The sequence below is a fragment of the Myotis brandtii genome, unplaced genomic scaffold (assembly GCF_000412655.1).
Source record: "Myotis brandtii unplaced genomic scaffold, ASM41265v1 scaffold359, whole genome shotgun sequence".
NCBI lineage: Eukaryota > Metazoa > Chordata > Mammalia > Chiroptera > Vespertilionidae > Myotis > Myotis brandtii.
This window is the reverse complement of record NW_005363802.1, coordinates 269,114-289,016: the sequence shown is the minus strand read 5'-3', so window position 1 is coordinate 289,016 and position 19,903 is coordinate 269,114. Positions and strand designations below refer to the sequence as shown.

General features: G+C 39.6%; 2 protein-coding genes and 1 long non-coding RNA gene across 7 annotated transcripts in view; 1 reads left to right on the top strand and 2 right to left on the bottom strand.

The window, feature by feature from the left end:
* ASB11 (ankyrin repeat and SOCS box containing 11, E3 ubiquitin protein ligase) overlaps positions 1-316 on the bottom strand; it is a 26,079-nt gene extending 25,763 nt beyond the window's left edge. For 2 of the 3 annotated variants that reach the window (XM_005871869.2, XM_014544304.1), the window contains exon 1: positions 136-316. In XM_005871869.2, coding sequence (XP_005871931.1) covers positions 136-316 — 181 coding nt within the window. The remainder of the gene's footprint in view (positions 1-135) is intronic. The other variant, XM_014544303.1, reaches the window with a different exon arrangement.
* Positions 317-3,533: 3,217 nt separating this feature from the next.
* Positions 3,534-18,939, bottom strand: PIGA (phosphatidylinositol glycan anchor biosynthesis, class A). 3 transcript variants are annotated; one of them, XM_005871867.2, is made up of 6 exons: positions 18,862-18,939; positions 15,858-16,631; positions 10,964-11,096; positions 10,103-10,235; positions 9,730-9,936; positions 3,534-5,818 (listed from the first exon to the last, which is right to left on the bottom strand). In XM_005871867.2, exons 2-6 carry the CDS (start codon positions 16,570-16,572, stop codon positions 5,564-5,566), a joined length of 1,443 nt encoding a protein of 480 aa, XP_005871929.1. In that variant the 5' UTR covers positions 16,573-16,631; positions 18,862-18,939; the 3' UTR covers positions 3,534-5,563. The 3 variants fall into 3 exon arrangements, with proteins under 3 accessions (XP_005871929.1, XP_014399787.1, XP_005871930.1); XM_014544301.1 differs by having other exon boundaries at positions 9,934-9,936; XM_005871868.2 differs by lacking the exon at positions 18,862-18,939 and adding an exon at positions 17,072-17,298.
* Positions 18,940-19,073: 134 nt separating this feature from the next.
* The window catches only part of LOC106727078, a 32,744-nt gene continuing 31,914 nt past the window's right edge, over positions 19,074-19,903 (top strand). Inside the window, exon 1 of the long non-coding RNA XR_001363231.1 lies at positions 19,074-19,379. This is a non-coding gene — a long non-coding RNA (uncharacterized LOC106727078). The remainder of the gene's footprint in view (positions 19,380-19,903) is intronic.

Genomic DNA, 19,903 nt, shown 5'->3' with positions numbered 1-19,903 from the left:
CCAAAGTATAAATAAAGTCTGCCTTCTAGAAATATTATGTATATGAGTTATCTGGGAGGTTTTTAAAAAAATGTGTACTGCGACTCAAGACTGTATTCTCATGCATCAGCTCTTTAACAAATGCTGTAGTTTTACCTGATACTCCACCATAGATCTCTTCAGCTATCCTAGCTGCTTCTTTTCGATTTCCTTTGACGACATAGAAATGGGTTAGGAGAGCCAAAAAAACTTTAATTAAAAGCTTGAAGAAAAGAAAAGTAGCAAACATGGTAATAAAAATGTTTTTAAAGCCATAGAAAAGAGAACCATCTTCCATTTTGGCTTACACACTGCACAGGTTCTCAGGGCTGCAAAATTTCACTGAGTTGTAATTGGTATCATATGATATCTATTTTAAACCTTCTGGCCCTCAGTGTCCTGTCACGGAGAACTCCATTTGTAGGTTCTAAGCTAACTGTGATTTGGCGACTTCATGTTCTGACATTCACAGCAAGGTTAAACAAACTTCCTTCCAACCAGAAACAGCCGTTAATTCTAGACCTGCATTCCTCAGTGCTATCTAACAAACAGGATTCACATGCAAACCATTTTTATTCCTAAATCCCAATTTTTGCTATATTATGTTGGAAGGCAGGATTGGAAAGAAAACAAACTTCTCAGATCCCACGGGGAACAAGGCAAGTTTTTTTGAAGTTCATACAAAGAAGTACAAATACATCCTATGTTCTTGGTGGGAAGCACTAGCTCCTGGAATACTTCATTTTTTCTTCATTCTGAGGTTCATGGGAGATAAAGCCCAATTCTAAACCATGACCAGTTACAAAAGACCATTTACTCTAAGGCAGTATTTATAACAGGCCCACCTTGGATGGCTCTCCAAGTGGAAGTGTCATACTGGAAGCATTAGACCACTTTGTAATCATTTCATCCATAACAATGACCCCCAGCAAGATAATTCCCCATTTCACGTGTTTGTAAAGGTGGTACCTCTCTCTGAAAAATGAGAGCTATCCTTGATTATAAGAATTATAATGAAATGGATGCTGAAGATTCCTAGGTTCTGGGTGAAGTACCCAAAGATTATATGAATCTTCCCTAGTTGGTCAGTTGTAAGCCTAACTGTTCAACATGCATCAGCTTGACTTCTTTTTAATTTTCCACACCTAGGAAAGTTAGGTGAGGCCAATCTAGGTCTCCTCTTTCATTCTTGGCTGTATTAGATTTTCTCAATTTCTGTAACCAATTAGAAAAGATAAGCCAAAATAAAATTATAAGAGCAGATGAAATAAACCTTATGTAATAAATGCTTTATGCAAAAAATACGGGAGTTTCTCCTAGCACTCAGTCAAATTAGAATGGCTACCTATATAAGAACTATTTCCCTATACTTTGTTAAAAGGCTGGTGCATGAGAATACGGTCTTGAGTTACAAAACAGAGTACATCACTTCAGTGTCAAAATAAGGATCTCGTACCCTCTGATACAGCATGGAGGGACCTGAAGAGTATCATGCTAAGCAAAATAAACCAGTCAGAAAAAGACAAGTATCATGTGATCTAACTCATATGTAGAATCTAAAGAACAAAATAAACTGATGAACAAAATAGATCCAGACATAGAAGCATGGAACAGACTGTTGAATCTCAGAGGGAAGGTGGGGGTGGGTGGGTGTGAAGAGATCAACCAAAGAACTTGTATGCAGCTATGCATAACCCATGGACACAGACAATAGGGTGGTGAAGGTCTGGGGCGACAGTGTGGGGGCAGGCTAGAAGGAATCAAAGGGGAAAAAAGGGGGACATCTGTGTAACTTTCAACAATAAAGATAAAAAAAATACATAAAGACCTTGCATTGTTTCTATTCTCAAGAACAGATATTAACATATAGGGTTGACTTTACCAAGCTTACATTAATTACCTGGTAGAGTGCCAGTGTACGAAAATACATGGATGAACACAAGTATTTTAGCTCTTCTCATGTCTCCAACTGTGCTCTATGGAAAGTCATTATTTACTCATGTCAGTCCAGTGATGTAGATTGTATTCTATAACATCATTCAATCTTGTTTTGGCCTTGATTTTCATTTAAAAGGCTGTAGTTTGTTTTATATACCAGAAAAGTTGATCATGAGAAGCTCAACTTTTTTAAGCTTCAAATGGATATCTATACTATTTCTGAGAGACCATCTTTAAATTTGAGATGGGTGTCAAAGACTACTGAAGTAAGAAGTCAATTCACAGTATCTTTTACAGGAGATGAAATCATCCACAGCACCAGTGTGTCTCAGCCTCAGAACTATTGACATTTTGGGCCAGATCATTCTTTGTTGTTGGAGGCCATCCGAAAGCATTGGAGGGTATCTAGCAGCATCCCTGACCTCTACACACTCGCTGCCAGTACCCCACTCCCATCCAGTTGTAACAACCAGAAATGTGTCCAGGCACTCACTGCCGATGTTCCATTGGGAGAAAATCGCCACCCCTTTTCAGCTCCCACACCCAGTTGAGAACCACTGAGCCATAGTCCAACATAAATGATCAAGAAAAATGAACTCCCTAAAGTACTGATGACTATAAATCAAATTCTGCATTGAACTTTAATTTTCAGAATATCCTATTTTAAAAATTCAGCCACAGGATGATATAATATAACCACATCTAGCCAATTCTTTTGGGAATGCAGAGGATAAAGAGGGTTTTAAAAATATTTCACAAGCCAGGCCAGTGTAGCTCAGTGGCTGAGCATCAACCTATGAACCATGAAGTCATGGTTAGATTCCTGGTCAGGGCACATGCCCAGGTTGCGAGCTCAATCCCCAGTGTGGGGCGAGCAACAATGATTCTCTCTCATCGTTGTTTCTCTCTCTCCCCCTCTCCCTTCCTCTCTGAAACCAATAAAAAATATATTTTTGAAAAAATATTTCACAAAAGTAAAAACAGATCTATATCATGATTTTGCCAAAAATAAGTTTCAGAATAAGATAAATCAGAATGTACCAATGTAGGTGACTGCTTTCCACTGCTTCCAACAAAAGGGGTTGGAGAAGCTGCATTTCTGTAAATAAAATCAAAATTCAAGTTTCTCTTAAAATACCATACAAAACAAAGTATAATTACGTAGTTCACATACACAACAGTTAACAGCTGTATTCATTTGTCTCATGTGGTAACTCCAGCACAGTGCAAAACAGGGATTTGTTTGGATCAGGAAACAAAGGCACAATTGAACTTGCTAATAACCCATGAGTAAAAGAGAGACTGTATTCTAGGAAAAAAAAAGATGACAGAGTAATTCGTCATCGGAAGGATATTCCCTTTTTTACTAAGAGACATAGCAACACATCAAATTGCACTGAAAAGATGACATATTATAGAATTGTACACCTAAAGCCTATGTAATTTTCTTAACCAGTGTCACACCAATAAGTTCAATAAAACATTTTCTTTACAGAAAGCATAGAAGGGAAGGGGGAGGGGAGAGCTAATAAACTAGTAAATAAAATTCTGGTCATAAAAAAGACAAACTCAGAAAATTGTGAAAATGTTAATTTGGTCTTTATTTTTCTAGGACATGTAGAATGTTTTCATAAATCAGTTTTACAAGTGCTACTTTTTGTAACATCATAAGAAACACATTTTGCATAAAATCCTCATTACTGCAAATTCACTTGCAAATAAATGTAAGTAGAGGGTAGAACAATATGTTTCCACATATTGACCAGTGCAACACTGACAGTTTCAATTAAAGTATCTGGGAAGCCTGAAAATGATTTAGTAGAACTAGCAAATTTACTTCCATTTGTCAAAAAAAAAGAAAAATAATTTTAATTTGCAAATTATATATTTTACGTGCAAGAACTTTAATGCCTATGTCCACCTGAAATAAATGACAATAACGACTTTGAAAATAATATGCCAAGAAACAAAAATATAAGAAAAAAAGTATGCCTTTGAAAATTGCTGAATAAAACCAAACGTTAGTTTCTCACTTTATGGTGAAGATTGGCACTGTTTATTCAATATTTATATAAGTCAGTTTCTGTGCATAAAAATCCCAATAAGATTTAATGGTTTGGGTCAGTCCATTTTTCTTTAACTAAAGAACTCCTAACTTCTAGATTTAAAAATTGCACTCTTGCATTTGTGTTTTAGTATGAAACACGAATATACTTCTTTATATCAGTGGCAACTGGTTAATAGGCATGATAAGATACTCTTTAAAAAGTTGTGTAAATATTGTCATTTTAAAAAATCCTGTACACAATCACAATACTGCCAGAATCTATGTAGTGCACCCACACGTGCCTCTTTTCTTTCCATTTCAACCCTTTATCACAAAAATTTATTCAAAGGAGTTCAGTAAGACACACCATGTGGATAATTTGGGGTTTTAAAACCCATGGCTCTGGGCAACGATTACAGTTAACAACGCATCCATCCACGAAGAGACTTGTATTCCTTAAATTTTCAGACTCAATTCACCAGGAAAAAACATTCTGGGGTAAAGACTTTTTTGCACACTGACAATACTTATCAGGTATCAGCTAGGCCACAAGTGAAGGGAAGTGACTTCTCCCAAAGGTACAGGGTAGCAGCTGAGTTTGAGATGGCACATCTCATACATTCTGCTCGGAAAACGTGAAGGCATTTACAGAGAACTAAATTATGCACTGAAAGATGTGGAGGGTTTGTCTCTGCACTCTCATCAACAGTGGTATCGGTCCCTAGTACTTAAAAAGCAAACAGCATTTTCATAAACGCAACTGAAAATGAAGGCTCTACCTAGAAGAATGCACACAGCAGGATCAAAGTACTCTGAGCGGATCGGCAACTGTTTCGTGGCATTAAAAGCATGAGCATTTTTGGCATGTTGTATGGTTTACCATTTCACGTCAAGTGACCCCAATGAAGTGAGCCATTTGAGTGGTAAACAGTGAAAGCACCCTGGTCCTTCAGGGCAGAAAGTGTCTAGTTCAATGTTCTACACATAGTAGGCGCTTAAAGCAGGCTAGTACCTGACAGACCTTCTTTTATTCAAGAAACCTGCTGATTATATGTAACACTTACTGAGTGTTCCCAAGAAAAGGTTAAGAACATGACTTAAATATCTAATAAAGTTGCATGGACATGACTTAAAATAGTTCATAGGGTTGTTGTACTTCCATAAAGGAAACTTGTAAACATCTGGTGAATATCTAATTAATGGCAGAACATTTAAATTGGCCAAAAGAAAAAAATGCCCAGAAAACATTTGGCCCTTCAGCACCCAAAGCTCCCAAAATATGTGAAAACATTTCTGCTAGAAGGATTTCAGAAATCTGAAAAATATCATACCTGAGTGACTTAAATAGGTTCTCTCTTAAATTTTAAATAAGTGCAAGAAGTTTCTACACTCAGGAATTGCATAAGTTATCTTTCCTCAAAGTAAAACATTGAATGATATAGAGGTAGCACAACTTACTAAATTAACCTTAAAAAAAGGGGAAAAGCAAGGTTATTTTCAATAGGCTTAATATAATAGCACTGTTACAAATATTTAAAATCTTCCAATCCAGGCTTTCTTCTACCTGGTTTTATTCCTGCCCCGTTTTCTACTATAAGGATATTGATTAATCCAGGCACCCTTTGGCCCTGTGGCATCAATTGCCACATCAATGAGAGAATCTGGAGTCATCCACCTCAGGAAAGTGAGGAAGAGAAAGTTGAATACGGCCAACAAAGCAAAAATGCAGCCTGTTACTGGGCCACAGTGAGACATGAGTCTTTCCAGTCGTTTGTCCATTGGTAACACAGTTTCTCCTGCCACACGATTGTACACCTGGTGGAAGAGAGGCCGAGAATGAGCACTGTGATCTAAAATAAACGATGACCAGGAATGTTTTTATAGATATAAATAGAAGTCGCTTACATTTCGCTGCTGTTGTTATAGAAATGATGTGGTTAATGAAACTCATTACAGTAATGTATTGCCTTTTAATTCAACATTCATGGAGGGCTTATTCTGGAAAAAACACCAGGCTAGATGCTGTGATATAAAGACAAATATGCCACAACTCCTGTCTCCCAGGGCATCACCATCAATTTTAACCCAACTATGAGAATTCTGAAGTCCTGAGAGTTTGAAACTCCTCTTCAGGTCACCTCTGTGGAGGCCATATTTAATTCAGCAGCGACTCCCTGAAGTGGGGCTGGCCTTCTAAGATTCCTTGGCTTGGCTGAGAAGCCCTTTCCACTATCTGGTAGACACCAACCACAATCAGAGAGTGACAATCTAGTGTGCTTCTTTCTGGGTACAGAGTGGCTCTTCTTTCAACAGCTACATGAGGCCTGCTGCTGAGCACAGATGGTGAGAATATACAGAAACATTTCATGGATTCCAAATAAAAGAAGGGGAAAAGAGATGGGGGGAAATCTTAGTAGATGGTATGGGTCAGGGGTGGGGAACCTTTTTTCTGTCAAGAGCCATTTAGATATTTATAACATCATTCACTTAATATAACTCACTTAATATAAATTTATGTTGCTATGAAAAAAGCGCCTAGATTTACTGAATTTCAAGTCCCACCTGGAGTTGCCTTTGCAGAGCCAAACCAAATGATTTCTCAGACTTTATACGGGCCCGTGGGCCAGATTTCCGCCCCCCTCCCTTGGTATAAACACTGGCAAAGCAAACAAAGTTTATTGCTGAGAACTGATAGTAGGTGACTTGCTTTTTAAATCATTAAGCACTAAACTTGGCAATATTTTTAAAAAACACACAAAGATCTTTAAACATATTTATTTGAACACATCAAATGGGCCAGCGTTAATTTTAATCATATTTGAGCATTAGTTGTGCTCCTTCTCATGTATCAATGAGATCTGTAACGAATCTCCTTTTGAGCGCAAGAAAGTTATGATGTGCAGTACAAGTTCTGTAGGCCAATGGCCTTTGAAAGATACAGAATGTTTCATCTAGCTCTTCTACCCCAAGGATATTTAGAATACCTTTGAATCAGAATTTTGTTGCAAATTATACTGAGAATGGTGAATCACAATTGTTCAATTTTCCAAAGAGCAGTTAAACTAAGAAGGAGGAGTTGAAAGGGAACAAAATGTCCTGTTAGGAACAGGTAGAATTAAAAGAGCAACTACAAACTGACCAGTGTGTCCACCTTTATTTCTAGGTCAATTAATTTATGATCTTAAGCTACAAAGTAATTTACTACTGTGAAGAGAATAACAGGTTAATCCATTATAGAGAAGGACTTTGTTTTCTGAATTAATACTATAAATCACCAGGGTATAAAACAGAGAAAATACAAATGTTTCACTATTACTTTAAGCAAAACTAAAAGAAAATGTGGTTAAAAATAATACTAATTAGCTTCTTTAATATATGCTGACATATTGTCACCAGAGATCTTTGCCCCGAACTTAATATCTACAGTAGCTCAGACTTCCGAGGTTTACATGATGTGATCAAGAAAGTGAAGTCACAACTTACGGAGCCATGGTTACCAAGCAGAGTAGAGTATCACTGAAAAAAACAACTGTCTAACCCAGGGGTCCTCAAACTTTTTAAACAGGGGGCCAGTTCACTGTCCCTCAGACCGTTGGAGGGCCAAACTATAGTTTAAAAAAAAACTATGAACAAATTCCTATGCACACTGCACATATCTTATTTTGAAGTAAAAAAACAAAACGGGAACAAATACAATATTTGTATTTGCATGTGGCCCGCGGGCCGTAGTTTGAGGACCCCTGGTCTAACCAAATATCCCTGCCAACCATTCCCAAATTCCACCTGTGCTCTTAAAGGGTCATATTAGAATCAAGGGAGTGGCTGGGATGGGAGTAGGCAGGGGGGCAGGAAGATGGAATGAACGGCTCCTGAAAAGGCTTCCTAGGTGATTCTGACATGTATTCCTGGCAGGTAATCAGTGCTCACTCCAACCTCCAAAGGAAAAAGGCAGTTATTTCATACTAGAGGCCCGATACACGAAAATTCATGCAAGAGTAGGCCTTCCTTCCCCAGACTGCTGACACTGGCTTCCCTCTGGCACCCGGGATCCAGGCTTCCCTCCTCTGGCCACCAGCAGGCACCCGGGAACCAGGCTGGCTTCCCCCAGGCCACTGGCAGGCACCCGGGACCTGGGCTGCCTTTCCTCTGGCCCCAGCTTCATCAGGGAGGACGTCTGGAATGATATCCAGAAGACGTCCAGTCTAATTAGCATATTACCCCTTTATTATTATAGATGGGTAGAGATATTGAAAAACTCCTCGAAGGTAAGTGTGTCTCAGAGACATTTCAGTCAAAACTATGTTAACTCAGCCCGGCTGGCGTGGCTCAGTGGTTGAGTGTCGACCCATGAACCAGGAGGTCAAGATTTGATTCCAGGTCGGGGCACATGCCCAGGTTTCCGGCTGGATCCCCAATAGAGGGTGTACAGGAGGCAGCCAATTGATGATTCTCTCCCACTATTGATGTTTCTATCTCCCTCTCCTCTCCGAAATCAATAAAAATATGTATTTTTAAAAAACTATTAACTCAAATATCTCACACTTCAATGGGAAATGTATATGACAATTTTTAGAGAGAAAAGAATTTTCCTGCACTTATATTCAAATATGAGTTCATCTTATGTACGGAAATTTATAAATTAAACCAGATAAGAGAGGCTTACAGTAAAGAGCTATTCTGCCCACTCGGAGGCTCCATCTTGCTCTCTATTCTGGCTAGCAACTAGCTGCTTCACTGAGTACAATGAGAGCATAAAGCACTCGCCTAAACTACTATCTCCTCCATGCTCCCAACTGACTGAGCTCCTGGTTCACAATTTCGCTATACTAACAAGCAGAGGGTTTCCCCCAGTGTGTTACCTGGTAATAAGAGGCATGAAGCAGACGAAGTAATGAGAGTAAACAAAGGACAAAACCCAGTGGAATAAATGAAGCCCCTAACTTGAAACAAGGAAGCATTTTCCACAGTCACACTCTCCCACCTGAGGGTATTAATCTATATCAGTGGTCGGCAAACTACGGCTCGCGAGCCACATGCGGCTCTTTGCCCCGTGGCATGGGCCTCGAAGTTTCAATTGCACTGTACGTGCGCGCCCGCACGTGGTATTTTGTGGAAGAGCCACACTCAAGGGGCCAGTTTGCCGACCACTGATCTATATCACGTACCTATCCTGGAAATTCTCTATTACTGCTTTTTTCTGTGTGATAATACTCCTGACATGTGTCATGTGCATTTTGAATTCCAACTTATTATGTTCTCAATCAGCCCAAAGCTGAAAAAATCCTTTTCCTGTAGAAAATTACAGTAGTTAGCAAAAGCGACACAAGTGTTTTAGGAAATAGCCTGAATTAAATATTTGCAAGTTATAGAGTTGCTGCAACCAGACTAAGTAAAACCATATATTTAGAATACTTTAGTATTCTAAACAGCCTCAAGAAAACGTCTTATAGATTTTAATATTACTTCTGCCTCTAATGGCTGTGACTTCCAGACAATTACGTGTAGATGGCATTACTGCTACTTTCAGATGTCAAGTGCAAAATTTGACGAGAAACGTAAATATACCAAAAGCACACAGTTCACTTCTTTTCATTTGGGAGAGACTTCATAAACGTAAGCAATAGAACAGAAATGGTAAACCTGTACAAGACAAAGTCAGGGTGTACATGAAACCTCAGGAATTCAGACACAATCTTCAAATACCCTTTTCTGGGCAGGTGACATACTTTTTCCGTTCGCTCCGCAACATTCCTCCAGGTGTAGAAAGTCTTTACTATGTTATGGATTTTTTCTGGAGCTGGCAATACTCCGGACTTCAGCTGGGAAATAGCTTTTTCCAATCCTTCACACAAGGATTTTACAGAAGGCTCACATAAAATAATGAGATTTTCTGGAAGTACTTCGGGAATTCCACCAACCCTGGTACTTACAACCTTAAAAAGAAAAAGAAAAAAGAAAAAAAAGAACATGGTCCAGCATAATTCACATCTCAGGAAAATGAGCAAAACCAACCTAAAAAATTACTACAGAATGTGTCTGATTAGTTTTCAGAATACATGCACAGAAACCCCGATAATGTAAGCCCTCAAAGCTTTTTACCTGTAAACCACAACTGGCTGCTTCCACAATGGCCATGCAGAATGCTTCAGTAAGGGAAGTATTAAGAAAAATATGTCCTTGAACTAAGACATTTCTAACATCCTTGTGTTCTAAGGCTCCCAAGAGACGCACTCTGATTTTTGAAATGAGAGAAGAAAGAGGACAGTGAAAATCATGCTATGGACGAAAGGGATATAATTTATAAGCCAAGCGTGCTATGCATATTGTACTCAGATTTTACTGGTCCTAATGCTTTCCACCACACAAAAAAAATTAATATTGCCAAACTCTGATCTAAAAGAAAGTCTTATTAAGTAGGGTGGTTAAAACACAAACAGCTAACATAGTTCTCACTTTCATCACACATCAAATTTCATCGTTTCCAAAGTGAGTTTGCATGTAATGGAAATAATACACTTTAATGAGTAGATGTTAGTGTCATTTCTAACCAGGGGAACATCCCCTTTAAACTGATGTTTCACAGGCACACCCCTCACATGGTATCCAAGTTACTGAGGAAGATGTTCACATCTGTATGTGCAGAGGAACTGACATGATTTGGGCCACGCTATTAATTTTTTAAAATATTTCTCTCTTAAATCTCTTTGTGCCTTCCAGAATGCTTCCAATCACTGCCCCATAAAGTCAAGTAACATTGGGCTAACAAAAAAATAAATAAAATTGTGAATTCTTTAACTAGGGTTTCCCATTTTATATATTTTAAAAAATAGGCCGTGTACTACATTTTACATCAAATACATGTAGGATAAAGCAGCCCACTTAATGCAGGCATGTAGCCAAAACCCAATTTAGGTCACTGATATTTTTCACCCAAGACAATATGGAAGCCATCATCAATACCTGTCATGTAGCTGGTATCTTTCCCGTACTTCTTCCAAAATTATTCTCTTTGGTCCCTCTCCTCCAATTATGAAATTTAAATCTTGATATTTCTGACAGAGTTCAGGTATTATACCACTAAGCAAATCAGTACCTGGAAATAGAAAATAAAGTTAAATGTTGGAGATATTAATATTTAAACTTTTTTAAAAAATCATCAGAACTACTGCAAATCCACTCACTTTGAAAAGTATTAGCTATGCCCTCCTTATGTAGAGAAATGAATTTCTTAAACCTTTCCTGGGAGGGTAGAATCATTCACAAACTGCTAGAAGTCCCCCAAGAGTTGCAATTCTTAAAGATACACACACTGGCATCCATTGTAACCTTCCATACATCAAATATGTGTACTATTCTGTTTTCATTTCAGTATAATGTTCTTTAAGTTATTCACTTGTGTTTACACATTGTTCATGCATAGAAAAGGTATTTGAGGTAGCTAATGTTTGAGTTCAAGTTTTCTACAGAGCAGGACAGCTGACTGGAGATCTAGATCTTGTGCCAGGCTTTTAACAAGCAAGGTCTTTGACGATGGGAAAGTTTCGTGATACAGAATATTAAGAGGCCTATGTACGTCAAGTCCAAGGTCTCTTTCCTCTATGAAGTTCTACTACCTATGATTCCACTTCCTGACACAGGAAAGGGATAAGCAATAAAAGTATAACTGCTGTCTTCACTTTGTGCAGAATGCAATTTATACAGAGGATTCTGCAGTGAATACTATGGTATTAGCAAAATTTAAAAGAACAGTCCATCCAAGCCTTCTATAGCCCACTTCCCCAAAGGAGGGTAAGTGAAGGTGGCAGGACCCATCAGCCAGGCCATTACATTCCAGAGAACAGAGTGTTCATCTCTGTTCTTTTTTTTTCTAATGAAACATTTTTCTTATAATACGTAAATACAACCTCAGGTAATGTGAAGCAGTAAAATAAATCATGCCCTACTAGTCTGAAAGTGGTTATCTAAAGTGATAGCAATGTTGACACTACCTAAAAAGTTAACTCATTAACAATTACAAATTGTACACAAAGTAAAAATGCAAAACCCAGGTAGCTTATTAATTTAAGAAATGCATACATGCACACACATACACACAAGAATCGCACTATCAATCCTCCCAAATATAAGCAGATCGATTATAAAAAAAAAGATGGTGGGAGATATAAAGGGTGTCCCCTCCAAAAATGTATATACACTTTAACAGCTGATATATCGCTCAATTTTAAAAATGAAATATATTGTAATAAACACTACCCTTATAATTATTCAAAGTGTGTGTATACACTTTTTGAGACACCCTATGTATAGGTCATTTTTATTAAGTAATTCAAAATAAGATTTAAGTAAACTCTGCTAGTATTTTCAAAATGATTGCACTAGCAAACATAAATTCACATGTGGGTTTTCTGAATTATGAAGGCTTCTCATTAAAATCTTAGCTATCTTTGTTTCAAGTCTATTACCAAATCTATCAATTGGATTTCTAGATGAACAAGAAAGTGGCTTAATGACTTTTAACATTTAGCCTCCTATAATTCTTTCATTTTCTTTCTTTCTTTCTCCACTCTCCCTTCTAATACAAATATTAAGAACCCATTCTTAAAGTAAAAACAAACACATATAGAGTAATAATTCTAATTACTGGTAATAGCTAACATTTACTGAGTGCTATGTCAGGCAATATACTTTAAATATACTATGTCATTTATTCCTGACAACTGCCTTGTAAGAAATGGAACTAATATTGTCAATTATCTATAATATTATTTTGAGAATAAAAGGTTTTACCCCACAATAAAAAATGTTCTGGTGCCTATAAGAAGAGTCTAACACAGTGGAACATACAAAAGGACTTTCAATCTCCAGTTACCCAAAATGGACAAGGAAAATTCCTGATTCGAACTGTTTCAAAGATCAATCTAACAATATTTTAAAGAACCTTCTGAATCTATACTTAAGATAATGGTGGTTGGGCCAGGGTAGAGGAAACAGACCTTAACTCAGGAAGAGCTGAACTCATGTTTGTCATCTGTTACTTACTGTGTAACCTGAGAGAATTACTTACCCTCTCTGAGACTGTCTGTTACATGCACATAACAGATACCCTACAGCTGCTGGGAGGGTCAAGTGAAGCAGTGTACCATGCACAGGCTTTATCAACTGCAGAACATAAACATAAGCTGTCATTACCACTGTCACCAGAACTGGGCTGTGCCTGCACATTCGCAGCACTACTGTGAACCCTCACTGAGCAAAAAGGGACTCAAGAAAAGAGGGAAGAAGCCAGTCAGGAAACCTGGGTGATAAGAACTTTGATTTCTCCTGTTCCTTACTTAATACATTCCAGTGGACCTTTGACATCTGGTCCAAATGAACACTTAAGGAAATTAATTTGTTAATCATTAATGGACCATTAATAGAACTGCTCACTTCGGGGCTACAGAATGTTAATTTTTACATGATGTCTGGCATATGCAAAGGGTTCGATAAGTGTTATCAAATTGAGAACAGGAAAGGCTAAAACCTCACCCTGTTGGTAGTTACTTCAGCTGGTTAAAATACCATAACTAGTGAAGTACATGTAACAAGTTTAATCATTGTATAGTTAATTTTGCTCTGATCCTCAACCATGCATGCATCATACTTCCTTAGCTAGCTAGCCCACAAAAATATACTATTGGATTAAAAAAACACTGTAAACACATTTTCTAAGTTACAACAAACACATCAGCAATATCCTGAGGGATTCAGGATCCAGAATGCTGGTCAATTACATCTTCTTGGTTAGAGGATGACAGCATCTCATTGCTTTTAACCCAGAAAACGCAGTTCAGTAAGTTTTCTCACCAACCTCTGCTTAAGAGCCTGACCAACCACAGTTCTCTATTACACTTGTACACTTCTGATCCCACCACTAACGTTAACACTTACCAAGAATCAGTGGTGTTGTCCCCAGATCTGTTTGATGCCAGTTGCACTTGTTACTATGTTAGGTAATTTAATTAAAAGCACCAAAACTGACAAAATGAGTTTCTGAGACTAAGCTCAACAGTTTGAAGAATAAAGTCACAGGAAAAAGCTCTTGTCCTATTAGGGGGTATCCTAAACCACTATATAAAATCAAAAGCAAATGAACATCGGGAAGCACGTTACTTCATATGCCTTTAGGTTCTCACCTCATTTAAAAGAAACCAAACTGGCAATTGAAAATGATGCTTTTTGAACATAACTGTGCAGGAAGAATGATGCAGCTAAAATCAGTGGACCTGTACTCTTAAGCCTGAAGGCCTACATCGAATTATTGGTATTTCAGTGCACATTAATAATATTTGGAGTTGAACTCAAATATTTAAGGGGAGATTATATATTATCTTTTTAATGATTCCGTACTTTAATTTTGATTACTAGATAGGTTTTCAAAGAGCATCCAGAAAACCATTTATGTTTGGATTAACCAAACTTTCAGACAGTAAATGAGGCTCTACAAATTCTATTGCAGGGACATGAAGTGCTGCAGAGGCACTAAAAAAGTCCTTCTTGATAACAGCGAACACTCAGCAAGTACAAACCAGGCTAAGTACTTCATAGGAACCATCAATGAATTCTCACATGATTCCCACTGTTACCCAAATTACACAAATGAAAACACTGAGACTCAGAGATGTTTTGTAGCTTGTCCTCAATCACACAGTGGGACAGCACCAGTCCTTTCCTTCATCACTTACCTGACAATATGTCACTAACGTCTTATCTATGCTTAAATGAAATACAAAACAGTAATGGCAGAACAAGCTCAATGATTTCGAATATATATATATATATATGCATAAAAAAGACAGGAAAGCTATAAGTTAAAATTTTCACTATAGTCATCCCTGAATAGTACAGTAACAAGTTGATTTTAGTTTTCACTTTTGTGCTTTTCTGTTTCCAAAATATCTGCAAAGACAAGACATTACTTTTGCAATTAGAAACTGGTGGTGGAACCGGCCCTGTACTTCTTACTGCATGTCCAGGGCTATTTTAACTTTTAAAAAGACCTGATCCAGGTACAGCCGGTGTGGCTCAGTGGTTGAGCGTCAACCTATGAACCAAGAGGTCATGGTTCGATTCCTGGTCAGGATACATGCCTGAGCTGTGGGCTCAATCCCTAGTAGGGTGCGTGCAGGAGGCAGCCGTTCAATGATTCTTTCTCATCATTGATGTTTCTACCTCTCTATCCCTCTCCATTCCTCTCGCTGAAATCAATAAAAACATATTTTAAGAAATAAAATTATTAAAGACCTGATCCTGATCTGTTAAACAGCATCACGTTGGTTTTATTTTTAAGTAACTATTAAAATACCAAAGGTGGAGGGGGGGAGCAGCATTCACCACTGTTCCAAAATTTTTTTGAATGTATAAAACAATATTCAACCTTTCTTTGCTATATTTAATGCAGTAGTCACCCTATATAATAAAAGGCTAATATGCAAATAGATCAAACAGCAGAACCACTCGTCGCTATGACATGCATTGACCACCAGGGGGCAGACGCTCAATGCAGGAGCTGCCCCCTGGTGGTCAGTGCACTTTCACAGGGGGAGCGCTGCTCAGCCAGAAGCTGGGCTCACAGCTGGTGAGCACAGCAGCGGTGGCGGGAGCCTCTCCAGAGGCAAGAGGGTGCAGGGTGCAGGGAGCAGGCGAGGCTGAGGCGCCCCCCCACCAGTGCACAAATTTCATGCACTGGGCCTCTAGTAAAACCATAAAACAAAATAAAAAGCCAAACAATCATTATAAACAAGTATCCAACAGCTTTCTATAAGAAAAAAAAAGTCTGTGCAGTGCAACTGCAGCTATTATTTCATTTCATTACCTTTTCTGTAAACAAGTCTGCTGACAATAACAATAGTTATGCTATCATGCCTTCTAAATGGGTCTGGAGTGAAGTCAGTAGGATCTACAGCATTAGGAATGACGGACACTATTTCAGGATTCAGTGCTGCTCTTAGCACAGTGTTCTCCTTACTAGTGTAAGAGACACAAATTATGTGGTTTGTGTCACAAAGAGAGACAGTTAGAAGCTTGTTTGTAAGCACCGAGCTGACATCAGCAAATCCAAAAAGGGAATGGTCCGTGAAGACTGTACGGAGCCCCATTGTCTTGGCGTGGAAGAGGGCGTCATGGGCCATGGCAGAAAAGGAACTATGTGAGTGGATTATGGTGACTCTCTCTCGAACAAATATGTACCTGAGCAAAGGCAGACTGTGAAAGAGGGTTGTGGCTGTAGATTGGTTGTACATAACTTTCAGAGGCAAGTAATAGACTTTGAGGCCTTTAGTGAGGTAACGGATGCCTTTTCGATTTCCATAAGCATGGGTGACAATTATGACTTTGTGTCCTCTTTCAATCAGGCACTGAGAGAGCTGGTAAATGTGGCTTTCCACGCCTCCCATATTCGGGTAGAAAAAGTCCGACACCATGCATATGTTATGAGTAGGAGTTCTACATGTGAAAAGACGTCCAGGGCTAACAGGGTGGAATGCCGCTGAGGGACCATGGCGGCGCCCACCTCCTCCTCGATAGGCCATGCTGAGACAGTTTAGGCATTAGTCCTTTACAGCAACCCCGTTAAGATGTCATTGAATACCTGAAAAAGAGAGGAAAACAGGATCTCAGCTCAGAACTACATTCTACATCCCAAATCCAGATATAAATATGGCTTTAATATTAATGTAAATTTGTTAGCTTTTCCCCTAGAAAGAAAACAAAGCATATCATGAATTTACTCATTTGGCATTTACCTGCTTAGCATTTGCTATGTGCCATACAACTAAACAACATCCTGCAATGTCTTTCTATCAATTTTGCTTTAAAAAGACTGCTATACATAGTTTCAAAAAATCAGTTTATTACACCATTGTATATAATAATTTGCCATGCTAACAAACCAGTTCATTCCAATAATTACATATTAGGGCTCTTTACAGAAATAGGGTGCCAACCCCACTCGAGAACTTAGCCACTGATTCAATGGATCTCATAAAGTTCTGCTAGTTTTACCTTTGTATGGTTCGCACTAAAATATACCTGGAGCTGGAGCTGTCTTTTTGAGAGCAGTTTTTTCAAGTGCCACGGGTAGCACATGCTGCAGACATCCACTTTTCTCCTCCTGTACTCAAGGATGGTGATAATCAAACTACTCGCTTCATGTCAAACTTTCTTTCAGTTACATGGGCCTTTCTGCCATGAGTGTCCGTCCCTTCAGTTTGGAGTCTGAAGATAAAGACTGAACTAGAGCCTCACTGACGTGGCTCAGTGGTTGAGCAACAACCTATGAACCAGGAGGTCACGGTTCGATTCCCGGTCAGGGCACATGCCTGGGTTGCGGGCTCGATCCCCAGTGTAGGATTCCAGTCAGACGAGTAGGGAAGGAAACTGTTGGATGTTTCTCTCTCACATTGAGGTTTCTTTCTCTCTCTCTCTCTCTCTCTCTCTCTCTCTCTCTCTCCCTCCCTCCCTCCCTCCCTTCCTCCCTCCCTCCTCTCTGAAATCGACAAAAATATATTTTAAAAAAGACTACAGATTGGCTGAATCTGGGACCATTTTCTACATCTAAAGAAGGAAATGTTTATCTCAGGGGAATCCTAGATTCCTTTCAGTGCAAAATACCCACTCAAATACTCAGTACTATTGCAGACTTTTAGAGTTTTAAAGCCAGAGTATTGGAAACCTACTGAAATCTCCCTCAGCTTCACAAATGAGATTTCCATCCCCCCAGAAACTCAACTATATAATGGGAAGCCATCCTAACCATTTAACTTTCCAATTTCACCTGAAAGCTCATAAAATGCAAATTAAGTGCAGGTGTAAAGTCTTATCTATTCTCTCCAACAAATTAATCTATGTTTTAAATATAAGGTGTCCCAAAAATGTATACACACACTTTGAATAATTGTAAAGGCACTGTTTATTAAAATACATTTCATTTTCAAAATTGAGCTATCAGCTCTTAAAATATGTATACATTTTTGGGGACACTTTGTATAGTCTCAGAAATACTCTTGTGCTCATTGACCGGAATTTACTAATTATGATTCAATATTATCAAATACTGAGATTCTTCAAGTTTGTACTTTTAAGTGGCTTCACCAACATTTTAATTGTGGTTTGTCACCTAAATCCGAATTTCAAGTTCTAGTCAATTTAAAAAGATTAATGATAACGAAAAACAGTGAGTAATGAACCAAAAGGTATCAGTTTTTCATCAACCTGCGATGTTCGGTGGGGAGTCTGCCTACTTCCACCCGGTTCCACCTAACAGCTTTAGGGTGTAAAAGCTCAACAACCGGTACATTCACAAAATCTTAGATTTTTAAAGCTAAGGAGAGGCTAGGCGATCTAGTGAACACCTCTTACTCTACAAATGAAAAGCCAGACAAGTTGAGCGATTTGTCCAGGGTCTCCATCTAGCCACTTAAGTGGCAAAGGCGAGCTAGCCATAAAGTCTCTACCCTGGCCGAGGAGTCCCTGGCCAGTCATTAGCAGCAGAGGTTCCCAAGGAGCCTTAGGGAGACCCAGCGGGGTTTGGGGGTCAAGAGGACGGGGCTTCCACCCACCCCCAGGTACTGCCCCGGCTTTATTCACTGAGAGGACACTGGGGAGCGCCAGTGCCAAGGAAGGGAAGACCCGGTTCCACTAAGTCTGCCCCAGCGAGTCCTCAGCCACGCTGGAGTACAGAGACCCTCGACCCGGACTTCTGATCCACAAGCCGGGCCGGCCCCGCCCCTCCACGGCCGGCCCAGCTCCCACGGGGGCAGTCCTGTCCCACCCGGAAGCGGCGGAGAGAGCCGGCAAGGGGAGGTCAGACGCGCACTTACCGGCTAGTCCTATGGCCGCCAGTGTCCGGACCTCCCGCGGCAGCATCTGGAGTCCCACCCCTCAGCTCCCAAACACCAATCCAGGGCGTCCGCGCCCGAGCACCGCGCCCCGAAGCAGCCAATAACAAAGAGGCGCTGGAATCACGCGCAGGATCGGCGCTCAGACCCCACTCCTCGGCTGGGGCTGTAACTTCAGCGCGCATGCGCATGTCTCCACAAAGTTACGGAAGAATTGTTGTCTCCGTATTGAAAGCAGTAATCGTCGGTGTAACCTTTCATATGAATCCCTAATGTCGCGAATCTATGAAAATCGGCCGTGGTGTCTTGTTACGCAAGCAGTCCTCCGGGCCGGCCGCACGGTACAGAGCCAGAATCCCCAGCGTGCCTCGCAGCGACCGGTTAGCGCTGCTGGGAGTTGTAGTCCGGTGGCCTTTGAAGGCGAGTCCGAACTTAGAAAACTAACTCCCAGAATGCACCGCAGTTCTAAAGCTGAATCTTGCGCACGATGGAGTGGTCAGGTGGGTTCGAACCTTGGTTGCCTAGTTACAGCGTTTCTTTTCCCGAAGCCTGTTCTCTCCGGCTTTAGATGGGAAAGATTGGGCTGGGAAGGCTATAGAAAGGCGGGGTCATGGTGTCATTCTGTTTCTGACTTATCTGCCACAGCAGAACCATTCTGGTTCTTACCATTCTGGTGGGGTTTCCTGATGTAGCAAATGAAAATATACAAATAAGTCAAATCAGATTTTTAAAATATTCGAATTTCAGATAAATATTTTTATATAAGTATGTCCCAGATGTTGGGGACTTTATAAAAAAATTATATGTCGTTTATCTGAAATTCAAATTTAACTGGGCATTTTGTGTTTTATCTTGCAACTTGTATACTCTGGAGAAAAAAAATCTGAGCTGAAATATCAACTCCCACTCAAACTGGTTCAACTGGCTATAGTGGTGCTGGGCCAAGAAGCTAATGAATCAGTGGGTGTGGTCTGATCCACCTTTCACTGTCCGTACTTGAAGTTCCCCAGCCCTGCCCTGCATA

Excerpts from the sequence above, each read along its gene's own strand:
- PIGA (XM_005871867.2), bottom strand. The coding sequence starts at position 16,572 with ATGGCCTATCGAGGAGGAGGTGGGCGCCGCCATGGTCCCTCAGCGGCA. Across the intron at positions 11,097-15,857 it reads CAGACTTGTTTACAGAAAAG|GTACTGATTTGCTTAGTGGT; the intron begins GTAATGAAATGA and ends TTCTATTTCCAG. Across the intron at positions 5,819-9,729 it reads TTGCGGAGCGAACGGAAAAA|GTGTACAATCGTGTGGCAGG; the intron begins GTATGTCACCTG and ends CTCTTCCACCAG.